The sequence below is a fragment of the Antedon mediterranea genome, chromosome 1, assembly GCF_964355755.1.
Source record: "Antedon mediterranea chromosome 1, ecAntMedi1.1, whole genome shotgun sequence".
Classification (NCBI taxonomy): domain Eukaryota; kingdom Metazoa; phylum Echinodermata; class Crinoidea; order Comatulida; family Antedonidae; genus Antedon; species Antedon mediterranea.
In genome coordinates, this window is record NC_092670.1 from 1,039,351 (window position 1) to 1,067,169 (window position 27,819).

Consider the following 27,819-nt stretch of genomic DNA (forward strand, 5'->3'; position numbering starts at 1 on the left):
ATTCATCCATGATTGTAAAATTTATTCATCGTTTTAATGCGATTATACTGTGGTATCTCATATCGTACACAAAAAAAAAAAAAAAAGTTTATTTTAGGAATGTCTGAATTTAATCTTAATTTACAGCGAGGCACAATCAAATGTTAAAAAATAAATTTCTTTTTTGTGTTGCTAATGTTGCTATGCAAAAGCATTATTGTACATTATTTCATAAAACCAGTTAATAGTATATATTAAAATAGTAATGACATTAATTAGAGTGTATTATATAACACCTAAATAAATTCCTGTCATTTGATTGGACGATTGTGGGTCACATGATAAAAAATAAGTTCCTATCAATCGCTCAACATAGTGCAGTAGTGCATTCCGATTGTATCGAATTAAGCCCGGACATCAGTGCGAACCCTTAACAACAGCATAACAACAAGGCTTTGCACACGTTCCAGCACTGAATTACTATAATCAGATTATTAGCACAAATGGAGACATCATTCCTGTTATTGTACAAAATAACAAATAAAGTATACTAATGATACAATACAGTGTACAAACCATTCAATAGTACCAGTGCACAATATATTAATACCAATCAACAGTGTACAAACCATTCAATAGTACCAGTGCACAATATATTAATACTAATGAACAGTGGACAAACCATTCAATAGTACCAGTGCATAATATATTAATACTAATGAACAGTGTACAAACCATTCAATAGTACCAGTGCACAATATATTAATACTAATGAACAGTGGACAAACCATTCAATAGTACCAGTGCATAATATATTAATACTAATGAACAGTGGACAAACCATTCAATAGTACCAGTGCACAATATATTAATACTAATGAACAGTGTAAAAACCATTCAATAGTACCAGTGTACAATATATTAATCTCTCAATAAACATCATAATCATTTTTCTGGATATTCAATTCTACAAGATTGGTAGTGTACAAAACTATTCAACAGTTTCACTACAAATACTTCAATTGCAAAATATCTTATAAAAATCTTATTTACATTTTCTACACCTTTATTTACACTTTTTAAATATTCACCCTGACATAGACATTTTTTTTGCTTCCACAATTTCAAATTTATGATTGAAGAATTGGTAATAAGGCACCTCATGCCGCTAAAACTTTGTAAAACCATTAGAAAAGGGCCCCTTAGCTTACTGGAAAATTAGACTACACCACTGAAGGGAAATCAAGTACATTCTTATAACTAAAATAGAAAAAAGAAATGAGTAAACTTTACAAGAAAATTAAATAAAATGCACATTTCACTAAGTAAAACTATTCAACAATCTTCGGCTTCTGAAATTAAACACAATCACATAAAAAATTGTTGGAACAGAAAGAAGGAACAAAACAAACGCAATTCCTAAATAAAAACAACATAATATATACAATACTTAATTGATAATAATAATAATAACTCTGATGGGGATGAGAAAACAAACAGTTTTCTCTGCACAAAGAATCCATGCCTGTACTTCGAACATAAATATTTCCTTCATTTGTTCGCATTTTTATTATTTAGGCTAGCCTACTACAAGTTTCAGTTCCGTTTGACTTTTGCTTTTCAATTGTTTTATTTATTATTATAATTGAAGGAATGAATGTTTATTTTAAAGTTTACAAATTCTAGCTAATCTGAAATGATTGATTTATTTATTTTTTGCATCATCATATTATCAAGGTGTAATTAACTGTAGTACTTTGTTGAAGAATATTCTAATAAAACACAAATGTCAGCACACATGGTATAAAGTATTCAAATACTAAGGCATTGGATAAACCAATCACGCCACTTGATGTAAGTCATGTGACAATTCTAAATTCTGGAATGATAAACGTGGCACAAGTTGTATATGGTAGAATAGAAATGGAAACATTTCACTTGTTTTTGGCAAAGAATCATTAACCTTTTACATTATTTTTTTCTTCCAAAAGTCACTAAAATACTAATTAATCATTAAAATATATTTGCGGTTTTAAAATTCATGCATACGGTATTCTATATTGGTATTCCATTAAAAATATCTTGTATTCATAAAATAAACAAGTTTTTATTAAACTTGATTTTAAGTAAAATTCATTTAAAAGGTTTACATTTTAAAATATTGATCCTTTACAAAATATTTCAGTAAAACTTGTATAAAATTGATATTTCATTTTGTAAACATTTTGTATCATGTAATTATTATGAATAAGCTTTCATAAACAGTGTTACAAAGACAAAAAGTATATTTTTGTTCCACATAGGTTTGAAATGATAGGCCTAAATAGTACAACCTAACATTGGTAGTATGCTTAGAATGGAAGCATACATTTGAGTGAGAACTTTAGGCCAAAGTATTCCTAACATAGGTAGATACATAATCGTTTACAATCGGAGAACTAAACGTCATGAGGATTTAGAGGAACTACTCTTTGACCTAGGCTGGATCTCCAGTAGAGATGGGTTGTGTTCAAGGATTCGTGTCAAGATATGACCAATGTATTCTCGTAGCTCTACTGAGATCTTCTCTTCGTCTCGTAAAGCTTGCATAATCTAAGAAAGAAAACAATATTTGTTGGTTAAAATTATTATTATGTATTGTTCCCCAAAGACATGAAAAAATGAAGATTAATAAAAACAGATTTTGATTAGGCCATTTTTCAGTTTTAATAAATCACTTTTGGAGAAAGAAAACTCCCCCAAAAAATAATGTTCCTTATATTATAAAAAGACTAAACAAATGGTTAAATCAACCAATTTGACTATTTTTTTGGCTTCAGATTACAGTTTTTCAGGTAAATAAGCGAATAAATTAAAATGACATTCAATAATAATAATAAATAAACTCGCTCAAATCTGGAACCTCTGAAAACTGAAAACATTTTACTACTAGAAAGAAACGAAGTTCTTAAAATACTTACATCATCCTTGGAAGCTGTCTCAATTTCAGCAGCAAATGAAGCTGCTTTGGACACACCAGAGTGCAACAGATGTGCTGAAAAGGTCACACCTGTGGTGCTAATCACCTGTGCATTTAATTCATCATTACTTTCTTTTAGCAAAGCATTTTCCTGCAAAATTAATAATAATAAAAAATGTATTTCTTTCATACAGTTTTTCATTTCATTTAGTGATAATTATTATACTGGATCAGGTTACTAATCTCATGTTTGTAAAGGTCTGTCTGCACTATCAAATTTATCTGACAAAAAAAATGTGATGTGCCCATATATGGACACGACAATTTCATATCACTACCATATTTGAGAATATCACTACCATATTTGGGCACAACACATTTAAACTAGTTTGATAGTGTAGACAGAGTTTTAGTTTAATTCCAACTCAAAATGGAAATGGTGTTGTTTTTGGATGTGAGAAAGTCCTTACATCAGAAAAGATTTGACACTTTTTACATTTAGTTTTAGCTTACCTGCTTAACTTGTTTAAACTGAATATCCAGTTCTTGAAATCTACCCGGCATGTCTAATAAACTATTACTTCGCATTAGGTTCATTTGCTGTGTCTCTTCACGGTATCGTCTTAAATCCTCGATTTCTACGTTCATCTCATCAATTAACTAAAAAGAAAATTAAAATAATTTTATACACAGTAAAACTCTCAAAACTCTTTAGAATTAAAAAGTCAGGGCAGACTAGTCTGGTTTTTAGAATGCTTTTAGTAAAGAAAGAATTGAAATGAATTTAAATAAAGTGTAGTTTAGTTAAATACTGGTTTTCAGACAAACAAATATTTTTCATTCAGATTTCATTCTACTACATAACTACCGTACTGACGCGGGTATAAGCCCACCCCCCTTGAACATGAAATCACGTCAAGTTTGGGGGGGGTGGGCTTATACCCGAGGATCCAAAAATGCAGATCGTCAAAAACAGCACATGTACACTGTGTATTCCACCATGCGAGCGAGCGCCCTCACGTGTACGACGTTGCCTCTAAATACACGAGGTGTAGAGTGTCGGAAAATTAAGCTTATATAGGCTAGTTCGTGTAATTTATCGTAGAATATCTTATTTTAAACATCAATTGAACAAGAATTTATCAAGCAGAAAAGCAAGTATACAATGTTCGTTAAATAGAAATGTACCAAAGAAATTTAATAAGCTTGTTTATGGCAGCCGATACCAAATAGTGGTTTTCCGTTTTGGCGACTTATAGCATCGTGTGTGAAGCGATCTTCGACCGCGATGGAGTGTAAACAAAACAGGACCGCTAGGCCTCATATGGCCTAGCTTGGTTATGATCAAAGGTAGGTGTATTCGGTGTATGGACGTCGCCAAATACAAAATAATGTATTACGACACGCACTGTAGATCTTCGAATTAATGGGTGGGCTTATACCCAAGTGCCTCATTTTTCATGAAAATTAGTCAAAAGTTGGGGGTGGGCTTATACCCGAGTATGGGCTTATACCCGCGTCAGTACGGCACACCACCTCCTCGCTTCTTTCTTCCAATTTTCATCCAATCCAATTCTTGTGTTTTCTTCCTTCTCCATATATTTTCTAGCTCATATTTGGTCCTTTACTATTTGATCCTCAAACATCAAACACTCAAAAGTAAAAGAAAATATAAGAAGATACACTCACAACAGCATTTGTAGCCAATTCTTCTTCTAACTCTTCTTTCTCAATTCTGTATTGTTGCTGCTGACGCTGAAACTCGCTTGACAATGAAAACCATTTATCGTCTGCTTCTCTGAACGCTTTCATCAGACGATCACGTTCTTTGCGGAGACTCTCATTTTCTTTCTTTATTTTTGGTAGGTCACCGAGAAAATCATTTCTCTCATCTTCAATTTCTGCGATTCTGTAAAAAGAAAAAATATTGTTTGGAATTGGTTTGTATACATTAAAGAATGGATCTCCAAATATGTATTTCTACTGAATGACAGTGTGACACTTGATCAGGCACTGGCTTCAAAAGTGGTTTAGTATAGTATATCAACAACATATAAAATGAGATTGATTAGGTAGATGAATTTATGATAGAGGAAGTTGTAAACTTACTGGCTTTGAAGATTGTCTATTTCGGATCTTAATTCTTTTTCTTGTTTACTCTGAAAAACACAAATATTAGCAATTATTAATGATTATTTAGATAATGCATATCTCTTTTAAATAAATTAATATTAAGCTCTGCCTACGTTATCAAACTAGTTTGACAAAAAGGTATGATGTGCCCAAATATGATAGTGATATGACATCATCGTGTCCATATATGGCACATCACATTTTTTGATAGTTTGATAGTGTGAACAGAGGTTTAGGCTTTGGTTACTTTTGATACATTCCTAATGTGTACAGTACATATATTTTACACATATTTATCGATGGTGTGAATATGGTATTATTAAACAGTATTACCATGGCTTCTTTATGTTTGTTCTTTATTTCTTGTTGCTCCTCTTTAATTTTGATGTCAGTTTCTCTAATTTGCTCTTCCATCTGGTTTAACTGCTCCCTCAAATGGGTGGTTTCAGAACGCATTTTTTGCAAGAGGTCATTTCCAGACGCTTTGACCTCTTCTAGGTCAACTACTTGATTTTCTAATTCTCTGACCTAGGGATAAAGAAAACATTTTATTGTATTGTAGATAAAGGTATTTTGTTAAACCTACTGTAAGTATAGATTATTACTATAGAAATACTGTTTACTGTACCCAACTGGCCTATTGTAGCAATGTATTCTAGTTAAAGTTAGCTAGTTATCATATAATGATTAGAGTATTGTTACTGAACAATAGCAACCCCTTACCCTATCACTGAGTTCTAAGACATCACTTTCCGAGGCTGCATAATCACCGAGACCATTAGACATGACGCCATTTTGAAGATTGTTGGATGAAGATGAACGATACAATTGGCTGAAATATTCAAGAGAAATTGAATCAGATATAGTGTCCACATTTTCATGTCATTTATATAGAAACATACAGAACATTAATTCTAAACCGCCCGGTGATATACTGAAATTTAATTAATTAATTTTTTTTATTTTTTATTTTATTTATTTAGGCAAATTGCCAAGGATAACCATAAGCGAATTCATTCACTATCCTTCTTAAAGGTGGCAATCCGTTCACGAGACAAACATATACACAAGATGCTCTACATTAACAAAGTCTTTGGGAGTGGAGTTGTAAATTGTCATTAGAAAAAAATCCTGACATATGACAGGACTTGAACCCAGGACCCTTGGATTGGCAGCCAAGCATCGTAACCACCAGGCCACAACTCCACTCCAATTTGAAACGATAAAGATGAGGAAATCATATATATACAGTATATATATATATATATATATATATTTCATTTTACATATTTGCAATTTTTTAGTACAGTAGTAGTAGTAGTTTAATATCACCTGCTGCTTTACGGATTTTTTTTTCAAGAGATAAAAACTACTACAAAACATTTGGGCGTTTTCGAAATATTCTTCTTCTTCTTGTTAACGTTTTCCGTCTACGCTTTCCACAATTTGTTTCCATTTTTGTCTGTTTATGGCATATTGTTATTGTGTTAGTGTTTCCGAAATATATAACATCATAATTTCCTGTATTTTTTGCAATTCAATATTGTTTACCTTGCAAATTCGTTCGATGTTACTCTTCTTGTACTGAAATCAAAGATAAAAACACATTATAAAGAATATGGTATATAAAGACGTAGAGACTTCACTTAACACACCATGTAATGGATAACAGCATACACTAATGTAAATGTGTAGTGCCATGCTAAGAATAACCACCAACTAGTGTCTTATTTCAAAGCACCTACTTAATGACATTCAGTCTATTATTTCTCAGAAAATCAATTCAGCATTATGGTATGTTAATCATGTTTTTGAAAATAATATGAACTGAAAAAAAAAAGTTATTAAATTAAATTTTTGTTTAAACTTGATATTTCTAGAAATGCAACATCATGATTTGTTGTTGTGCAGAAAGAAATTAGTTCTAAACAGAAAAGAAAATTAATATAAAGAGCATGTTAAAATAAACTAGTTAATTATTCTACGCTATTTTCTATCGTTAAGCATTATTTTTACCAATGTGCAGCTACAAGTGTGCAAGAAAAGTTGATTGCAGTGTAATGAAAGCAGTATGACTATCACAACAGGGCAACCACTAGAAACATATTCCAGAATATGCTCAAAGGCGGATTCAGAAGGGGTGGGCATTCAGTATGAGTCTCCCTAAATTTCAATTTAACTACACAATTCTAAGGCCCTTGGCTCGTATTTCAAAATTTTGAACTGATGTTTTAGGCCAGTATTTAATTGGTAGGTATAGTACTAATAGCTATTCCAATCAAAAACATGTTATTATCGTTTCTATCAAAAAGTTATGCAGTTTATTTTATCAAAAGAAACAAAATGGAAATATGTTGACGGATGAAAACAAATATTCTCTGAGCATTTAAGTACTCTCTATTAAAAAATAGACATAAATACAATGAAACTAAATTACTTTAACTAAGTATGTGTTGAGAGCTGCATAAATCTACATCAACATCTGATGTAATAACAATTGGTTTGAGGCATTCATTTCTATCATCTTAATGAATGCAGTCTACATTTATTCTCATTTATTTATAATCACATTACAATTAGTCATCTATCACAACTAGCAACAACACAAGAGATACTGTAAGTAATTAGCAACAACACAAGAGATACTGTAAGTAATTAGCAATAATACTAAATATGGACACTAAACGTTGGATAGATTGTAAGCTACTGTAAGCTGCATACTGTAGTAATATAATGATTAAGTTAAATTGTACTATGATTGCTTGTCTACCAATCCAAGATGCTAGGTTTAAATCATATTGTCTTCATGAAAATAAACAAGCTGATATTTATTAAGTGCAATTGTACTATGATGCCTTGGTGGTTTCAGTGCTATTGTCCTTTTGATAAAATAATAGAATAGAAGTGTCATTGTTTTGTCAAACTGTATTGATATGAGGGCACTAATGATCAGCTTTGGCAGGATGGACCACCCTCGTAAAATATTGTTGAAAATAAATAAATAACTTGTTGTAGTGCTTGTTATAGGATATTTAGGTACAGTAGATAGAATTTGGTGAATGTTTGTTATGTTAGGAGTGTGACTGTTCATATTGGCAATAACTGGCAATGCCCCTAAATAAATAAGACCAATCTATTGTGGCCTTACAAAAGCACATAACACCGTACACAATTAACCAAACAAGCAGAAAACACAGAGAACAACAGAAAAATGGTTAGTTATTATTAAAACAGCCAAAACATTTATACACAAGACAATATACTTTAATAAGAACCCATTAAGATTTACCGAAGACTAGAATACTGGCGGCTCCCTCGCTTGAAGCTAGAATGTAGAAAAAAAATCATGCAGTTAGTATGATCATGCAACAGAAGAAATGTATAAACACAGGTACAAAACAACAATATGGAAACAGTAAAAACAGTTAAAATACAAAATAAAAAATTCCTATGATAGATAAAATATCTGAAATAATACAAAATAAAAATTAGAAAAATAATGATGGCATTGGATATTTTTTGTTATTCAAATATGTTAAACTAATTGAAGAAAAATAATGTTTAGATTGTTTTAACTTTTGTTATCAGTTAGTATTGCAACAAGAAAAAGTGCTATTAAAAAACCACTCCTTAAAAGGAAGTATTGGTTGTTCTTTTTTAAAACATTGTGTCGACAGCCTAATTACATACAAGAGTGTGTGCCCATACTGTAATTAAAAACAACGTCACTAACAAAAATAATATATAGGTACATGTAATTTTAGATTTGATTAAACATTTTCATCCGGTTTTGAATATCCATGAGTTAGCTAACTTTTGGTTTTTGCAAAAAGAACTACTACAGTAACTCATAATTTTAGATTGTTAAATTTGTTTTGATTTGGTAGTTTTTCAATAAAGATTTTCTTTTTAAAGTTAATAATGGTGGTTTTCCATTAGAAAGAAGGATATCATATCTATTAAAAGTTTAGATACCCGTTATATTGTTCACACTTAGACCACACGTCACGCTTGAGAGTAACGAGTCGACGGTCCTGACAAACGACTGTGCTGTGAAAAGATTGCGAAAGGTATGTTAGTAACACTGCAACCTACAATATACACTTCCAACAGACATGTGATACCTACAAACGCTAATGATACAAGAATTACAAAACGACCTGAACATGTATTATAGTTACATAACATGAGACACAGTTATTGGTAGGTTTGAGAAGGTGCTGGAAACAAACAAAAAATATACTGTAACTATATACAAAAATTCTGTTTGTTTAAAATCCCATGTAAAAGGCACATTTGTTCCTTCCTTCCTACAGTATGGTAATAACTCCCAGACTGCACACTCCTCCAAAAACTTGTTTTAAAGTAGATCTTAATAACAATTACTTTTCAATTTTTATAGATGTACCAAAAATAAAGTATAAAACTCTGTTTACACTAGCAAACTAGTTTGATAAAAAAAAGTGTGATGTGCCCAAATATGGTAGTAATATCATCATGTCTATACATGGGCACATCACATTTTGTTGACACATAAAGTTCGATAGTGTAGACAGAGCTTTAAACTTTTTTTACACCTACTGTATACTATTATTCATATACCAGTGACTATCCTACAAGTAAATTTATGTTAATTTTAGTAATTAAAAACATTATTTCTCAATGAGAGTAGGTGCAGTGCATAGAGTGTAATTAGTAACACATTGTTTACCTTGTAGTGGCTATAGACTCAGTATCTTTATCAATATCTTCAATGTATACTTGTACTGGGCTAGTACTATCCAAGTCACATTCTATATCTGTGTTTTCCCCATAGTCTTCGTACTGTTCTTCATCATCGGTGAAAGATTTACTAAGAATACTATCAAAATCCGTTCTGTTGGAAAAAAATGTCATTTGATTTATATTCTCTTATACACACTAATCTTGCTTGTATTTTTGTACTTTAAAACGATGTGCAGTATTGTATATGTATTTTTGTGTTTTAAATGATATATTTTATCAGTATTTTAGCAAATCTTGTTTACTCTTTACTAATTTTTAAATTTGTATGTGAATTTTTAACTAACGAAAATAATGTCAAACCATGTACTAAAATATTCTACTGAGTTTGACCTTAACTAAATGAAATAATATAGAAGTTATACAATTATTGCATGTGCAAAATTATGTTTCTAAATATTATAAAACAAAAATTTTGGTGTCAAGTAATCAGAGTTTAAATACTGTATTTAGGATGAGTCAAATGTAAACTTTATTATCAAAATATTTGTCATTTCCATCTGCCAAAACTTCTTTCATAAAATGCAGTTGGTGTTAACACAATACAAGCTTGATGTCATTTGGCACACACTTCATTAACAATCTACAATTCCTCACTTATTCTTCAATTATCTTATAATTTGTATAAAAAATAAAACTTTTGATTTCCTGAAAAGGGACAAAACTAATTATTTTGATTGTTTCCTAAAAAAGGATCATTACAAATTGGCAGTTTCAGGGTGAATCCTGGATTTAGAAAACTAATTCAGTTTTCACTATTTCTTTCAGTTTGTTGATGAATGTGAATAAAATACCTCAATCTAGTCATCCCATTGGCTATTGCACTATCATCATCATCGCCGTCTATTGATTGGCCTGTTCCTTCGCTTAAGAACGGGCTTGCAACAATGTTTTCTTCACTCATGTCGGTCATGACGCTATCGTCATATTCATTATACGTGCTAGCGGTAGAATTCTGGAAAAAAAATGTATAAATTGTTTTTAACTTTTACATAATGAGAAGTAAAACATGGAAAAATTCTAGTATTCTGGGGTCAAATCATTTTTTCAGACATTTTCTGATACTGTCTACAGTAGCAGTACCATTAAGTACTGTAGCCTGAAAACAAACACTCACGTAATTGTAAACTTCAGATATTCTATATCTGAAAAAGGGGGAAAAGAGTTTACCCACGGTACCTTTTAAATGACTGGTAACTTCCCTTCAACTTAATCACACATTATAGAAAACAAAAAAGGGTGTTTCCCATTTCAAATGAATTATTATCATAACATAAAGCAGATAAATACAATGACAATAGAAGCGTGATAAGTATCTGTTGACCTGACAATCTTTACCTACTGACTGTATTTTGATACTTAAGTCAATACGATTAGTTTGGGTAAAGGAAGAAATGAAATGCTATTCAAATTAAAACATATAAAAATCTCCTAAATCTACTGTACTAGATTATATACAGAAAGCCTTTTCAAATACAATCATGTACAGTATTGCAATAGAGTAAATTGTGGCTTTCTTGATACTATTCTCGATAAAAAAAAACTGGTATTAATGTGGTAGAAACAGGATATGAACCTGGGACCTTTTCAATTAAGGAAGCCAGTAAGTTGTTAACCACAGGGTAATAGATTGATGATAGCCTACAGTACATACAAGCTATACTAGTAGGCCAGGTAGACTTACCTGATACACAAATTACAATACTAAACAGCAGACCAGCAATTCATAACTACTCCACATTAATAATTAATATCAATGATTGAACTCAAATTACCATGCCATATGTTTTATGACAATGTTTATGTTGAATACTTTATGGACAAAATGGGAGTATCCTCTGAATGAGTCAGTTCACTAACAACATACTGCCTAAATAAACAGAATTTGAAGTAAATACTTTGTATGGCCGTGTTTCATGTTTTCTAATTTAGGCTAATTTCTCTATCTATATTATCTCTCTTTATTGTATAACAACGAAGGTTGAATCTGTCACGACCACTTTGGATTAACAGAATACAGTATTTTTTGATTGAATACTATATATTAAGTTAATTTAAATAATTTAGTGTAGGTTCCCATTAACAAGAACATAACAGCAGTCGCTAAAGATTATAAAATTGAAAATAAAACATCTAGATTGTCAATCACCAAATACCTGTTTTATGTAAAGATATTATAATCCAAAATACAGAGATATGTTGAGAGCAAATGAAACACAGCACAAGTGACGTTCAGCAAACTAAAGCAATGTATGAACTTCGCACCGGCTTATTTACATGGCACTCTTATGATGGTAGGTATTAGATTGCTCATTACTATATAAACAAACGGTTGACTTCCGCCAAATGATACTTCATTAAAATACATTCACAGCAGTAGACCACTACTACTATGTAGAGAGGTTCAAGGAATACAGGGAAGTTATGCACCCTTTGTTTTAAATTAATCATTAAACACTGTCTAAATACCATATGGAATATGAAATGGTATTTTATTTTATTTATTCCTAAGTTTCAGTGAAACATAAAAAGGGAGCACTGAGGAGAGAGCTGTCAAAGACAACTATCACCAAAGGACGTGTCTCTCCAACTCCAGACAAACAATACAAGCAAACTAAAATAAAGAATTAAAAAGAAAGACTATATGTACAATATTACAATCATTATTTATTGTAAAACAGTTCTGGATTCTAGAGTTTGTTTATATCATTACTGTTGCTTTTCCATCATTGCAATACATAGGCCCTATAGTAACCCTACACTACAGTACATAAGTTACTGCACTAACGTCCAGCATTTAATGCAGTGCAGTGCCATACTATATGAATACATTGCAACAGGCCTTGTCCTACAACATAATAAGTTACTGCACTAAAGTCCAGCATTTAATGCAGTGCAGTGCCATACTATATGAATACATAGCAACAAGCCTTGTCCTACAACATAATAAGTTACTGCCCGTCCAGCATTTAATGCAGTGCAGTGCCATACTATATGAATACATTGCAACAGGCCTTGTCCTACAACATAAGTTACTGCCTGTCCAGCATTTAATGCAGTCCAGTGCCATACTATATGAATACATTGCAACAGGCCTTGTCCTACAACATAGTAAGTTACTGCACTAACGTCCAGCATTTAATGCAGTGCAGTGCCATACTATATGAATACATTGCAACAGGCCTTGTCCTACAACATATAATAAGTTACTGCACTAAAGTCCAGCATTTAACAATACCATACCTATGTATACACTAAGTACATTACCTCACCATCACTATTCATTGTATTATTGTTGTTTTTCAAGTCTGTATTCAAGTGCTAGAATAAATATAAACTGTTCCTGTTATTATCACCAATATCTTCACTGTTAAAGGAAGCTGTCTACTAAAACCAAGAAACCTTGTATACAACACCTACAAGTTGTACACTAAATATAGAGGTCATGACCTTTGCGGCTTTTATAAACAATTCAGTGAAAACATTATCCCCTGTGGATTGACTCCGGCCTATTAACAATAAATTAGAATAATGGCTAGTATTAGCACCTATAGAGTGTTTACCTAACAGACAATTACATGGGCCCTGGCAGTAATTCACAGTCATTTTATTCAATATTCATTGACAATATTGTACAATAAATTTAAAATTAATGGCTAAATACTCAATAAGATAAAAATAATTTTAGTAGTTTTACCAGGTAATTCAGGTTACCCACCTCTTCTTGATTATAAAAACCTGAACAGTTAATTTGTAGACATGTGTTAATAGGATTTAATATTTAGAAAGAATATAAAAAAACGTTCTGTTTTTACTTCTTTTTTCCTCACAAATCCAGTCTTTGTGGACACCCTGCCATTTCCAAGGGCCTTTCTCTTTTCAGTTAAACTGGCATACCATTTTGTACAGTACTTGTTTGATACATCTGGACTAAAATAATAATATCAATTCTAGTCATAGTATTCCTAGTATAATGAAATTATCTTTTAGATTCACCTACTCTATCTAGTGATTTACCTCTTTATCTTCTATACAATTCTATACTTCTTGATCTTTTACATACTGTATTCACTGATTTTCTCTTCAGAATATAAATTTAATACTAAGGCATTTAACCTACGAAGGGTGTATTATTATTATTAAATAGCTTTGCTTTTCCTGTGGAGAAGTATGGTGTGGGAATTACCGGAAAAGACGTTTCAAGATTGCATCCTAGTTGTCAACAATTCTAATAATGAATAGCATGAGATTTTTAACAACCCTAATACTGTTTTATGAAGATATTATCAAATGTCTAAGTGTAATTATGAAAATTTACTGAAAAATATAAATTATATCCGTTCTGTTAATAAATTAATTTTGTCTTTGACTTTTCTACACACAGTATCTACAGTAATATAATTGGTAAATGCATATTATTTTTACGATAAATTTTTCTTAAAATTCTGATTTGATTTCATTTTAATAAACAACTCCTGTCAACCTTGATTTAAGAATAAACACTTTCGTTCCTTTCATTAAATTTAGAGCCTATTGCTATTTCAGTACCGTACTAATAATTAAAAAACCTAATTTCAGAATACTCAAATATCTATTTCATTTTTTACAGTAAGTGCTTGTACAGTAGTTTCATCAATATCCTTACTACTATATGAGTTTTACATGGTATACATGGCTAGCAATGCTACTCCTAGCAAACAAGTTGATACTGATGATGTAACGGTAGAACTTAAGATCTTGCAAGTTTACAATAGAATTTAGAGCATTTTGTGAAAAGGCACAATCTCACTCAGAGCACAACTCCCTGCACAGAGGTTTGAGAATGATCTAAAACAGTGCAGGAAAAAAAAACTAGAAAAGAAAATAAACATCTGAGCACCAGAGTACATCACCAGACCTAACATAATATAAATGTGTTTATATTAAACAGTGAAAACATCCTTAAAAACTGTTTGAACAACTACTGTATACACCACTCACCATTACATGTGGTACAACTACTGTATACACCACTCACCATTACATGTGGTACCAAATAAATCAAAGTACAACAACTTAGTATATCATCCTTTTACACTGCATAAAACTGTAAGCATCTTACTTAGCTAATGCTAGAAAATGAAAACCTGTTCTTAATTCTCACTGTGAGAAATTAATTTGCATGACAATTGACAAGCTTGAATAACATGCTTAACACAGGGAGCAGACTGGATAGTAATCAATACAGCCTATAGATTGGATCTATTCAAACGCTATAGTGATAATTTAACCTGGGACAATATAATTGATTGGATCATGATTGGATCTATCTAAATGCTATATTTGCACCATCTGTAATAACAGTAGGTCCTAATTGGATTACCAGAATGATACCAAATAGTAAATACATGAAACTTTTTGCCTGGTGCAATGAAGCAGTATCTAATTCCAAGGGTACTGTAGATTGTATCTGTTGAAATGCTATTACATAGTTATTAGAATTATATTAATAAGCAACAGGCTTTTGGCATTGACACTTGATGTTTTTAGCATTACAAATACAAGCAGTGAATAAATGCAAAATATGCAAGATTAATTTCCAAGGACAATGAATATTAAAGACATAGTGGCATAAAAATGTGAAAGTAAAACAAAATGTAAATTTTAAATTGCTAAACGAACAGAAAACAGTAAAACAATTAATTAATTACTTCTGATTATTTATTTATATTTTCATTGCTTTATTTTTATTTAAATAAAAAAAACTAACCCAGATTATTCTATGATTTTTAGAAGGCACTATTTTGACTTATTTTATGGTTTTTCTGTGGCCATGAATTAAGCATCTGCACGTGCATAATTTAATAAACCGCCAAATGGTGGTTCCTAGTACAATTTGGTCATGTTGATACACTATGTGTATGGATGCGTGCTATAGGTATATAAAGAAACTATGTATAGATAGAAACTCAAACAAACTGAAATTTCAACAGAACCATGGATGTTTTTAGGTCAGAATTTTTAGACTGAATGGAAGAATTTGTGAGTGCAATGATGGCACAAAGTAACCCTGCACAGTTAAACCCCTTTTACATACCTTTGAGACTGCATTAACAAGTACATATCCAACGCACACAACAGCACACACGTACATCCAATTATGAAGAAAGAGTATAGAGAACGCTGACACTGCCAAATGATCACCCCACCCTTTTAAAGGCATCAGTTCGAGTGATTCTGAACAATTTTGTCCCGTCATTCGCTACGTCAATCTTACCACAACTAAGACTTTTACTATCGTGAACTGGACACAAGTTGCTAAATAGAGCTGTACATAGTAGATAATAAGGTCTTTCTGTAGCTTCTTCTATGATCTTTTAATATTATTACTTTGTGAACTGGACACAAGTTACTAAATTGAGCTGTATATTTAGTAGATGATGGAAGTCTTTCTGTAGCTTCTTCTATGATCTTTTAATATTATTACTTTGTGAACTGGACAGAAGTTGCTAAATGGAGCTGTATATTTAGTAGATGATGGAAGTCTTTCTGTAGCTTCTTCTATGATCTTTTAATATTATTACTTTGTGAACTGGACAGAAGTTGCTAAATGGAGCTGTATATTTAGTAGATGATGGAAGTCTTTCTGTAGCTTCTTCTATGATCTTTTAACTGGACAGAAGTTGCTAAATGGAGCTAGTACATTAGTAATAGTAGTGACAGTTCTTTCAAGAAATGCAGTAGATCATCAAAGTTTTCTGTGATCTACTTCTTTCAAGAAATAGTATAGCATGCAATCTTTTCCATTTCAGTTCAAGTAGGCCTACTGTACACATAGCAATTTCAGAAAACTTTAGCCTCTGTACAATTACCAATTACTGACCCCTATTGCAATCCAGTAATAGTCATGTAATCATTTCACATCGAAGTTGGATGCAGATTGAAATTAGTACATAATATCCATTAATAATCAGAATATATTGTTGAAAATCTGTAAGATGTCAGAAAGCATGCACAGCAAATGTCAAGCTACTGTATAGTTTCACATTCTAAAAGTACCAGTAATTATTCCGTGCAGTTTTTGTCGAAATTTGCCAAATACTATAATACACTTTGCTAAAGATCACATGCATACATATCATTATACCCTATCAGGTTTGTGACGATAGGAACTATCAATTGAACAGTTTGCAGTAATGATGATTGATAATAATCAAAAATTTGCAATTTGCTAATATTTCAGGAGATAAGATACTGTATTAACCAGGTCAAAACTATAAGACAGCAAAGTGTATTACAATAAATACACAGAAATCAGGTTTGATAGAATTACTCTTTCTATTCAAACAACCACTTTCTACAGTTTGGAAGTTCGACAAGTGTTAAAATAGTGCAATTCACTCACAAGCTACTGTACAACAATTTTAAAGTATTTATCAATTTAAAATAGAATGTTGCTTCTGACATTTTTTTTATAGAGCAACACTTTTATTTACAGCATTTAACAACATGCCTGGTATTTTAAACTGCATCCTGATTCTTAAATTGCACTTATATAAATGTCAGATATCATTCCTGTCACCACATGTAACTGGCCAATACATTATGTCATATGTCAGGACTTGTGCTACACTCTATGCATTAGGACTAACTTGTGCTACAATATGCATTAGTTAATTGAATATTCCTTTAGATGTAAGGCATCACAAAATTGAAGAGCTCTAATGACAAATTGACAATCACATTATTGAGAATATGCCGTATAAATCTAGTAACATCCAATATCAAAAGAGAACAAATCTTGAAATAAGAAAATGTATTCTAATAGCAGCATTACCAAAGATCAAACACAGCAAACAGTAAAATAGATTAAAGCAAAATTTCAGTAATAATTCAATATCAAATTAAAAAACAGTCAATTCTTGATCGACATTAAAGAGAGACAGCAGGTGTGTAACATTAAAATGTTTGTTTTCGATCTTGCAGTCTAATTTTGTTAAGATGTCTTGAAACAGCAAAACCTGGATGAAGTTTGAAGCTCAACAGAAAAAACAAACAATAGCTGCAATATTCATATCAAAATTCTAGTGACTGCAAATTATAATTAGCTTTGTTACCCTTGGCAACATATCAAGAGTCTTAAGTCCACAAGAATAATCATCAGCATTTTATTACATCTGTACCCAGTGAAATTTACTACATAAGATTATTATTTTTGAGCAAACTACTGTTTAGCAGATGAAAAAACGTCACTAGTGTAGTAGCAGACGACAAAATTGTACTGTAGTATCGTCTGCTCACCAAACCATACACCGGATCAATACTATAAATCTTTTACAATACAAAGCTTTTCAGGTAGGACAATTGGAAGAGGAAAACCGTTAAAAAAAGATGGGTCGGAGTGACAATGACCCCAGGTCCAATCACACAATTTTGAATGGAATTATAGAACTTTTTCATGCATGGATGATTCTAGAAATTCCCACTCAATAAACTAAATAATAGTCTGATAATAGTTGCACAATGAATTCATAATAAAAAAGTAAAAATCAACAATTCAATTGTCTTTGTTTTATGTGGATGGTATGATTCAACTGTGAGATTACTGCATACTGTATGCACTCAACAAGTAGGCCCATGTCATCATTAATGGTGAGGTATGCATGAGCGTTGTTGCCCACCTGAGGGCATGGTACACTATAGCTTGGAGGGAATTTTTAAAAATTGTTTTCACTTTTTGAGTTCTTGAAGGGGAAAAGGCCTATGTCGATTTATCCAGGTAAGCTAGTCACGTAATAGACTAATTGCTATAGGTCACTAAAAAAGCACTCCACTAAAAAAATGGGTGGTAATTGGAAAGATTTCATAAAATTATAACATGTTATATATTTTTAAAAATAGGTTTCAATTCGAAAGATACCCATGTACGCCAATATCATTTTATTTTAGCCGAAATAACTGTTTAGAACAAGTTGATTGAAATGATTAAACTAAATGTGGTGATCTACAAATAATAACAATTATGATGAAATTGATTTTATACTATTTGTTGGTATTGAATGTTTAGAAGCAAAATATCTGAATGTGTGATTCACGGATGAGACATATGGTTTAAGTCAACAATAAAATAAATCAATAAATTGAGTTTGATTCACAGATTGATATTATAGTATTTAACCTATTTATACATTTTTTCGTATATGTAGAGGTTCTTGAACATTAAACAAAAACAATAGTTTGGCTGCTGACATTTGTAATCTTCCTATAATCAGTTCCTGTTTCAAGTCTATTTATTACTTTATAACTTAATAGAGGGGGCTATAACCATACTTAATTTGACCGAAAAATTGTTTTATGAGTTCAGAATCCACTTTACTAAAGATTGCTTTTGTGTTTATGGAGTTTGGATTATAGTACTCTTTACTGGGAAGATAGGAAGAATGTTATATAATTTTGTTATTGAATTTCATTTAATGATAATTGTTTTATAATTTTTATATTTAGAATAAAATTGATGTATTGTATGTATTGAGATGATATAAAGTATATTTAATTACAATTTCCTTGACAACACTAATTGTATTCATGGGTCATTCCATCTCAGATCACCCAATGAGTTAAACCCTACCTCTTCCAATTTTGATGAAATTTGGTATATGGGTGATTCATAGCAATTAAAGTCAAAATTTCAAATTTTAACTTTATCGGACCAACGGTTTTCGAGATATCGCAATTTCAATTTTCGGTTTTTACGCAAAAAAGGGCGCGTCCGCCACGTTTCAAAGAGCTGTATCTCGGGAACTATAGGTTCAATTTTAAAAGCAAAGGTATTTTTGTAAAGGGGAGACCATAAGGAATCTAAATATACTAATTGTGTGTGTTTTATGTTAATTTTAAGTTTAATAAAACTTTGAAATATATTTTGACCTTGAAATTGACACCGTGGAACACGCCCGATTTGTTGGTGACTATCACGAAAAATGTAGCCCTACGTGTCAACTACAACATATAAAAAAATTGGAGGGGTTTTTTTCTTTGTTTCCATGAAATTACAATTTGAAGTTGACATACCTCTTCCTTTTAGTGTATTTTTTGGTGTTGTTATATACTTATACACAGTGTGAACACTAACTGTTAAGGTGTCTTATTGTTACGCTTTCTCATCAGGCCCACTTAAACACTACAGTAGATATATTTTGATATGAGAAATACTGGGTAACTCACATACTTTTCAAATCAATTTTGACACATAGTTTAGTGTCCTTACTATGTTATTTTAGTGTATTTTGGTGTCTGTCCATGCATTACTTCAATGTCAATTTGATGTATTCCAAAAATAATTTTATTTACAAACTAAATATTATTATAATGTTACAATTGTCTATGTCTGGCCTTTACTCCTTGTCATCTGGCCAATTCAAACAGTATTTAGAAATGTTGTGGCGTTCATTTTGGGAAATTACTGTAATTCCTAGTCGAAGAGGATTTTATAAACGGAGAGGCTATAATACAATGTACATTTGATTCAGGAATCCAACAACAGTCTTCTTTGGACGGCCAATAAAAGATTTTCGCTGGCCCATGAGGATGCATAAATTTAATTTGATAATCCCCAAACTCTTCTGAGACATCCACAACCAAATGGGACACCATCATAACTACAGCACACAAATTCTGAAGTCTAATAATGGTGGGTTGTGTATCAGCAACAATTTCATTTTCATCACTGAAAGATTCTTGAATCACTACCACATCCGGAGGGTTTATCTGGGTACTAAGTTTGTAGACCTGCATCTGTGCCAGATAAACGTGAACAAAGCGATGATATTGTAATGTACCCTTGATGGTCTGGGCGAGGTTGAATCTCGGCTTTATTTCTTTTTCCACAGTAGATACCTCATCTATTCCCACATGAAAAAAGTTGATGCCTGGAATGTCCATATGAGCGAGTCATATGGCCGAGCGGTTAAGGCAGGGGCGTCGTTTACCGTACCTAAAGAGCCAACAACAACATCGGCAAGGGTTCGAGGCCGACTCGCTCCTAGTTCTGGTGGTGGAACAAGTCTTCTCAGATAAGGACTATAAACCGTAGGTCCAGTGTACACAGTTATAACCTGTGTGTACTTTAAAGAACCCAGTTCATTATTCGAAAAAGAGTAGGGGGTTATCCCGGTGAACTGGTTCACACAATAGCCCCTGTATCAGGGGGATTACCACCTATCTGATAGGACAGTGATTAATTCACTATTGGTAATCCTTGGCCACATTGCCTAAAGACATAAATAAAAATAAAAAATTACACAGTAGTCGAACATACTGAGAGATGTGAGAATATGACATTCAGTCAAACGCTGTAAGCTTCTCTTAGTGACAAGCCTCTTAACTGTTCCACCTATGCCATCACATGCACTCTTGCCATGTGATGTAGCGAAAAAATTCCCCTCGGCGTCTAAACCAAAATCTTCCTGGTGGTGGCAAAGGTTAATAAAGTTATATTTGTTTTTGTATTGGCCGCCACATCCATCTGTGAAATAATGAACTTTTTTCATGGTTGGTAGTTTTGATTTTAAATAGGGGATGACAACCTTTAAAAAGGCATCAGTAACTGATGTATGTTCTCTGCAATCACTTATTATGCATTAATATGCATAATAACATAGTAAGGACACTAAACTATGTGTCAAAATTGATTTGAAAAGTATGTGAGTTACCCAGTATTTCTCATATCAAAGTATATCTACTGTTTAAGTGGGCCTGATGAGAAAGCGTAACAATAAGACACCTTAACAGTTAGTGTTCACACTGTGTATAAGTATATAACAACACCAAAAATACACTAAAAGGAAGAGGTATGTCAACTTCAAATTGTAATTTCATGGAAACAAACAAAAAAACCCCTCCAATTTTGTTATATGTTGTAGTTGACAAGTAGGGCTACATTTTTCGTGATAGTCACCAACAAATCGGGCGTGTTCCACGGGGTCAATTTCAAGGTCAAAATATATGTCAAAGTTTTATTCAACTTAAAATTAACATAAAACACACACAATTAGTATATTTAGGTTCCTTATGGTCTCCCCTTTACAAAAATACCTTTGTTTTTAAAATCGAACCTATAGTTCCCGAGATACAGCTCTTTGAAACGTGGCGGCCGCTCCCTTTTTTGCGTAAAAACCGAAAATTGAAATTGCGATATCTCGAAAACCGTTGGTCCGATAAAGTTAAAATTTGAAATTTTGGCTTTAATTGCTATGAATCACCCATATACCAAATTTCATCAAAATTGGAAGAGGTAGGGTTTAAAATTCCATTTTTTTTGGGTGAACTGAGATGGAATGACCCTCATGGGGAAATAAAGAAACTCATAGCAACCACACATAATGGAGTAAGAATAGATGAATACCATATTAGGCATTTGAATATTTCAATCAACATTGTGAATTATAAACTAAGGCATTGCATTACAAATACATTGTTTATTTTGGACAGTGTTGCTGGTAGCGGTACAATTAGTGTATCGGGATGTAAACTTCCTCACTCTGGTATGTTGGACTCATCCAAGAACAGTTAATTAAAACATTAATTAACAAAGACCGGATTTGTTTTTCATGAATTGGGCCCAACTTGACAGAAAACCAATTACCAACTACTGTAAATAAATACCTTATTTCATATTAGAAATTCACATTCATTTTGTCAATTTCTTTCACAAGACAACATTATTATTATTAGAATGTTATTCACAGAATCCCAAACAACAAACGCATTTGAAATGCAAGTTGTGTAAACTACCTCATCTTCTGCGTGCCCATCACACTCATCCAGCGTCAACGACGTCATGTTGACATTTCTTTCTTGATCGTTACCTATTAATAGAACCAAAACAGTTACTATGACAACCCGTGAATGCAAGCAATGTAAACATAATTTTGTAATACTCACCTGATCACTAACCAATCATCATCAGGAACTTTATTCAGCTTATTGCTTAATAATACAAATTCTGTTTATAATTTCTAGGGCATTAAATTAAAATATTCTTGTTTATAGTGTAGGAATATCATTGTTTGCTTTGTCGACAAAAATGGTTTTGTTATTCAATGATTATGGTTAGAATTATTTGAAGAACAGTATTGACTGAGCAACCTCAAGCAGTAGTATAATCATCTTACCAATTTTGTAACAAGACTCCCAGGGACTAAGATTTGGTAATTAATTTGTTTTATCTGAGATTTCTGCTTTTCGCTGATTCTAATGTACTTGATATAAACAGTGAATGTTTTTAAAAAAGGGTAAAAAATACAGTTTGTTTGTTTTTGTACAGAACATCCACTGTTGTTGCCAAGTCAATAAAATAACTTTCTCATGGTTTTGACAATTTGTTATCATTTATATTATAAAAATATCAAATATTTTGTTATCTCGTTGGCAGCATCTCCCAGTACCAGGCTACAACAGTGTTATAATATGTTGCTGGATGCATCACTGACCTTGCTATTCTAGGCCACTTCATTAATCATTCAACTACAGTATATAAATGAATACCATTCGAAATATTTCTAAAATCAATATTCTAACTGAGAATTCTTAATAACAACATAATTGGAACAACAGGTATTCTTCCTTGTTGACTGATGTTTATTAACTACAGTACTGTAATTCCTACTATTTCTAATGATGGTAGTCCATCAACACTTTGTAATGGTAGTACACTGCACATCTGTATAATCATTTGTGTGTACTGTACTTTAAAACTCACAACCAGGCAACAGGAAATGAATGAGAAATAAAAAAATGGAAACGATGGGATTTAAGAGGCTAACTCTGTCTACACTCTGTCAAACTTTATGTGACAAAAAATGTGATGTCCATTTAAGGACGCGATGATGCCATACTTATCACTACCATATTTAGGAATATCTCTACCATATTTGGGTGTATCACTACCATATTTGGGCACATCACACTTTTTTCGTCAAACTAGTTTGATAGTGTAGACAGAGCTTGAGATGGAGATTCACACTGTCATCATCAAAAGCATGAATCCTTTCTGCCGATTTGTCTAGTCCTAAATACTTACATGTATTTTCTATTGTTGCCATATCATTAATTACTTGAACACCGTCACAAAATGAGTTGAAGCTTATCTGTCCGCAGCCTTCAGGGTCTAACAACTGGATAAGACCTGTAATCTCCTGCAAAAAAAAAAAAAAACTAAATAAAACACACTAAACTACCTTCAAATATTAACCACAAGGAGAAATCAGACTACATATAAAAAAACTTTCCTAAGATATGAAAGGTCAAAAATTCACAAATTCTTTACTATTCAATCTACTGTATTCTTTCCATCATTCTGAAAAACCAGAATTTTGGAAGAAAACTTCAACAGCTTGGGCCAGAGTCTACATACAGTGTTTTAACAAACACACGTATTACTATTATTAATAATTTTCTAAATGTGCAAACTTCACATAATTGTACAAGTACATTTCAATTGGTAAATTGCATTAGTTAAATCTGGAATTTATCAATAATAATTGTTTCTATTTTTATACAGAATTTGACAATGTAATCAAGGAAGTGAGGTAATCCTTAGGCTATGGCTACTGTACAACCGGAAAAATAAACCAATTCATACCAAGTGTCTAGATCTTCACAATTCAGGGTTCATAAAGGGAAATTGTACAAAACCAAATGTTATGAGAACACGATTTAAACAATTAGGCTTTATTAAAATTTACTTTATTAAAACTATTTTCATTCAAAATTTTAACATTAAATATTTAAAGAAAAATAAAAACTAGTGTCTAGATCATCACAATTCTGGGTTTAAAAAGGGGTACTAATACTATTGTACAAAAAACAATTAATATGAGAACACTTTATGAGAACAGTTTATACTAGGCTTTATTCAGATTTACTTTATTAAAACTATTCTCATTCAAAATGCTAAAATTAATTAATTAAATATTAAAGATAAATAAAAACTATGTACAAGTTCTTAAACGTACAGTACTTACTGTAAACCAGTGAAATTAACAAACTAAACAATTAAAATTGCTGCATAAAAATAGACACTCTGACACACATTAATAAAGGAGTAATCAAACATCAGATTTAATACTTAGATTTATTTAATCAGCATGCTTCAACTGATTCAATTGTTCTACAATACAAACTGCATGTGACTTTTAATGGAAAAGGAAAGTAAAAGACTTGCTATTGTTATTTTGGTTTGTGAAATCTGTTCTTATAATTGTTAATTATTTGAATTTGATTGACATAATGCAAATGATTCAATGGCAGGTGTTTTGTTATTTTAATATAACTGCATCAATTCATATATTTATTAATACAGTAATACTATTGTTGCCCTTTATTTTCAGGGCCCAAATATCCTAGGACTACTGAAAATGATCAACAACAAAAATATAAAATTACAGCAAAAATACCAGATAGTCCAGGACTAAAATTAGTCATTTTCAAGAATACAAGCCTTTATCTAGTACATACAGTACAAAAACAATGAAACAGACCAAGAAAGCAATGGCCCAAAATAAACAGGTAGTGAAATTTTACAAATCATGTGGTTCATAAAATAATAATTGATTGATTCAGTCAGTCTGGAAAGAAGGTTAAAGAATTAGAAATATGATACATTCAGTAATTATAACAATTAGGAAAAATTAAAAACACAATTAATTGTGTTGTTCTATTTTATTAATCTAGGCAGATGGAACATAGTGTACCAATTCATCCAGGGTGCCATATAAAGCAATGATTAGTTATTAGGATTAAGATTTACGGAGATTAACACATTACAAAACCTAATATTAATCCTTTACTACAGTATCAATTTTTGCAAGCACTAATTACAGAGATCAGGAGATTAACCGTTATCCATTTATTTATGAATACAAGAATAATTTTAAAACTTGATAATTACTACAAAAAAAGGATTTTACTTTGTCAATTTTTCCTATTTATTTTATTATAATTTAATAACAATGATTGTACAGTATGTAATTTTAGTTTCATTGGAGAAAAAGGATTGTTTATTTGATTTGTTGTAATCTACAAATAAACAATTAAAAAAAATTGAAATTCTGATTTAAAGATACAGTAGCAGTTGTATGATTTCTGATTTTTATGAAGCTTTTGCCTTTTGTGAGTGGGACACACCACTTTGATGATTCATCAGGAATAGGATCAATAAATTCCTTCCAATAACAAAAACTCCTCCCAGCACGGGCTGTCGTATGAACAAGACCGTTTAGCCTCTTTGTCTGCTTCTACATCATTTAACAAACTCTTAAACACACGTTTTCCAGGTGTGATTTTCAACAAAAACCTAACGATGGCCTATCCTTAGCCTAACCAAACAACTTATGCAGAATCTTTCACAACAGGTTCTACCGTAAACAAAATCAAAGTCAAGATTTTCTACTGGTTGCTTCTTGACAATAGACTGGCATGGTGAACAGTTAGTAAAATAAATACACACCTCAAACAATAGCATTCTATCTAAGAAGAATTATTGATCAGCCCTTCCTTTTACGCAATCAAAAGTTTTTTTTTTTATTTAGCTTTTTAAAACTGGGTGGAGTTCGATTAAGGTTTTTCCGGCCAGTAAAGCTTTTGAGGACCTTCCCGAAACTGAAGGTGTGAATATTTTGGCCACAAAGATTTTTGTAGCTTAAAAGAATAAAAATAGGCCTCCTAGTAGTAGTAGTACAGTAATCTAAGTGCAGCTGGATATTAAAACAAATGGAAAATCTATAAATCTGTCAACAATGAATAAAAACCGGACATCCTTGATTTTAAAAAGAGTTCAATTCAATTTCGGGAGAAAAAAATCTTTCAATGCTGTGAGAAAAAGATTTTAAAATTAAAAGTATTACATTAGTAATAATTATCTAATAATACAATTCTGCAACACAAAATTATTATGAAATGATTTACTGTATACTGTAATAATATTAATACAGTATGCCCGTCTTATTATCTATCTAAAAAGGCCAGGTTATTCTGCTGAATAAAGCATATTATTTTTCACATTCTAAAATAAAATCATATTTTTTTTCCATATTTTAACTAAAGTTTAAAGTTCGTTAACTTTTAGTTAGCTGCCACTTAAAAAAATACTAAAAAAAAAAGGTAAATTGAATTTCTTTTAATTAAAAATTAATTCCTTTAATTTTAGTTAGCTGTAGTCTTTAAAAAAAATAAGTGAACAAAAACAAAAACAACCGGTTAGGTCTAGGCTAGGATCATGGCTAGGCCTCACTGTTTCCTCCTTCCTTCCTCTTCCTTAGCTTTACCTTATGCTTGTCTTCTCCGAAGTGTTTCTTGGCTATCTCACAAAAATGGTCCACTTCAATGCTGCCTCGACCATCTGCGTCAAACGCTTCAAAAACTACTTTCAGCTGTTCTAAAATATCAGCACAGTCGACCATGACACCAAAGAATGATATAAATGTATAAAATATTTGAAAATACGGATGTTACAAGAACATAATTATGTTTTTAATCTGTCGTACAATACCCCTTCTTTCTTTCAAATCGACTCCACTGTGCTAAACCAGCGCGTTGCATGCCGACGACGAAAATAATATCGTTGTTTATGTTTGTCACGGTTGAATGAATAATCTACCGCCCGCTTTCTTTCACCATGCAAATGGATTTACCAAAGATCTTAGATGTTTTATCTGCGATCGCTTGGCTTTTTTCTCAATTCGATATAAAACAATTTAATTACAGTATATTATTAAATAGAGAAATAAATTCCCCATACTCATTTCTCATGATAAAACACAGAGGTCAATAAAATGAATAATTATTATTATTATTATTCACTTTTATTTCAAATATCAAAAAATTGACCAAAATTACAACTCGTGGCTAAGAGCCAAATTGCGTGTAAAATACATGTCATATCAAAAATATAAATATATATAAAAAATATGAAAAAAAAAAAAAAAAAA

General features: G+C 31.6%; 1 protein-coding gene across 7 annotated transcripts; it reads right to left on the reverse strand.

The window, feature by feature from the left end:
* Positions 1–27,500, reverse strand: LOC140052278 (rab11 family-interacting protein 4A-like). Of its 7 annotated transcripts, XM_072097755.1 has the most exons (15): positions 27,157–27,500; positions 23,913–24,027; positions 22,625–22,698; positions 10,648–10,808; positions 9,783–9,947; positions 9,047–9,121; positions 8,361–8,396; positions 6,623–6,655; positions 5,795–5,903; positions 5,405–5,599; positions 5,048–5,097; positions 4,628–4,847; positions 3,452–3,598; positions 2,940–3,089; positions 1–2,571 (listed from the first exon to the last, which is right to left on the reverse strand). In XM_072097755.1, the coding sequence occupies exons 1-15, from the start codon at positions 27,289–27,291 to the stop codon at positions 2,425–2,427; spliced, it is 1,812 nt and encodes a 603-aa protein (XP_071953856.1). In that variant the 5' UTR covers positions 27,292–27,500; the 3' UTR covers positions 1–2,424. The 7 variants fall into 7 exon arrangements, with proteins under 7 accessions (XP_071953856.1, XP_071953865.1, XP_071953875.1 ...); XM_072097764.1 differs by lacking the exon at positions 8,361–8,396; XM_072097774.1 differs by lacking the exons at positions 8,361–8,396; positions 9,047–9,121.
* Between the last annotated feature and the right edge of the window lie 319 nt (positions 27,501–27,819).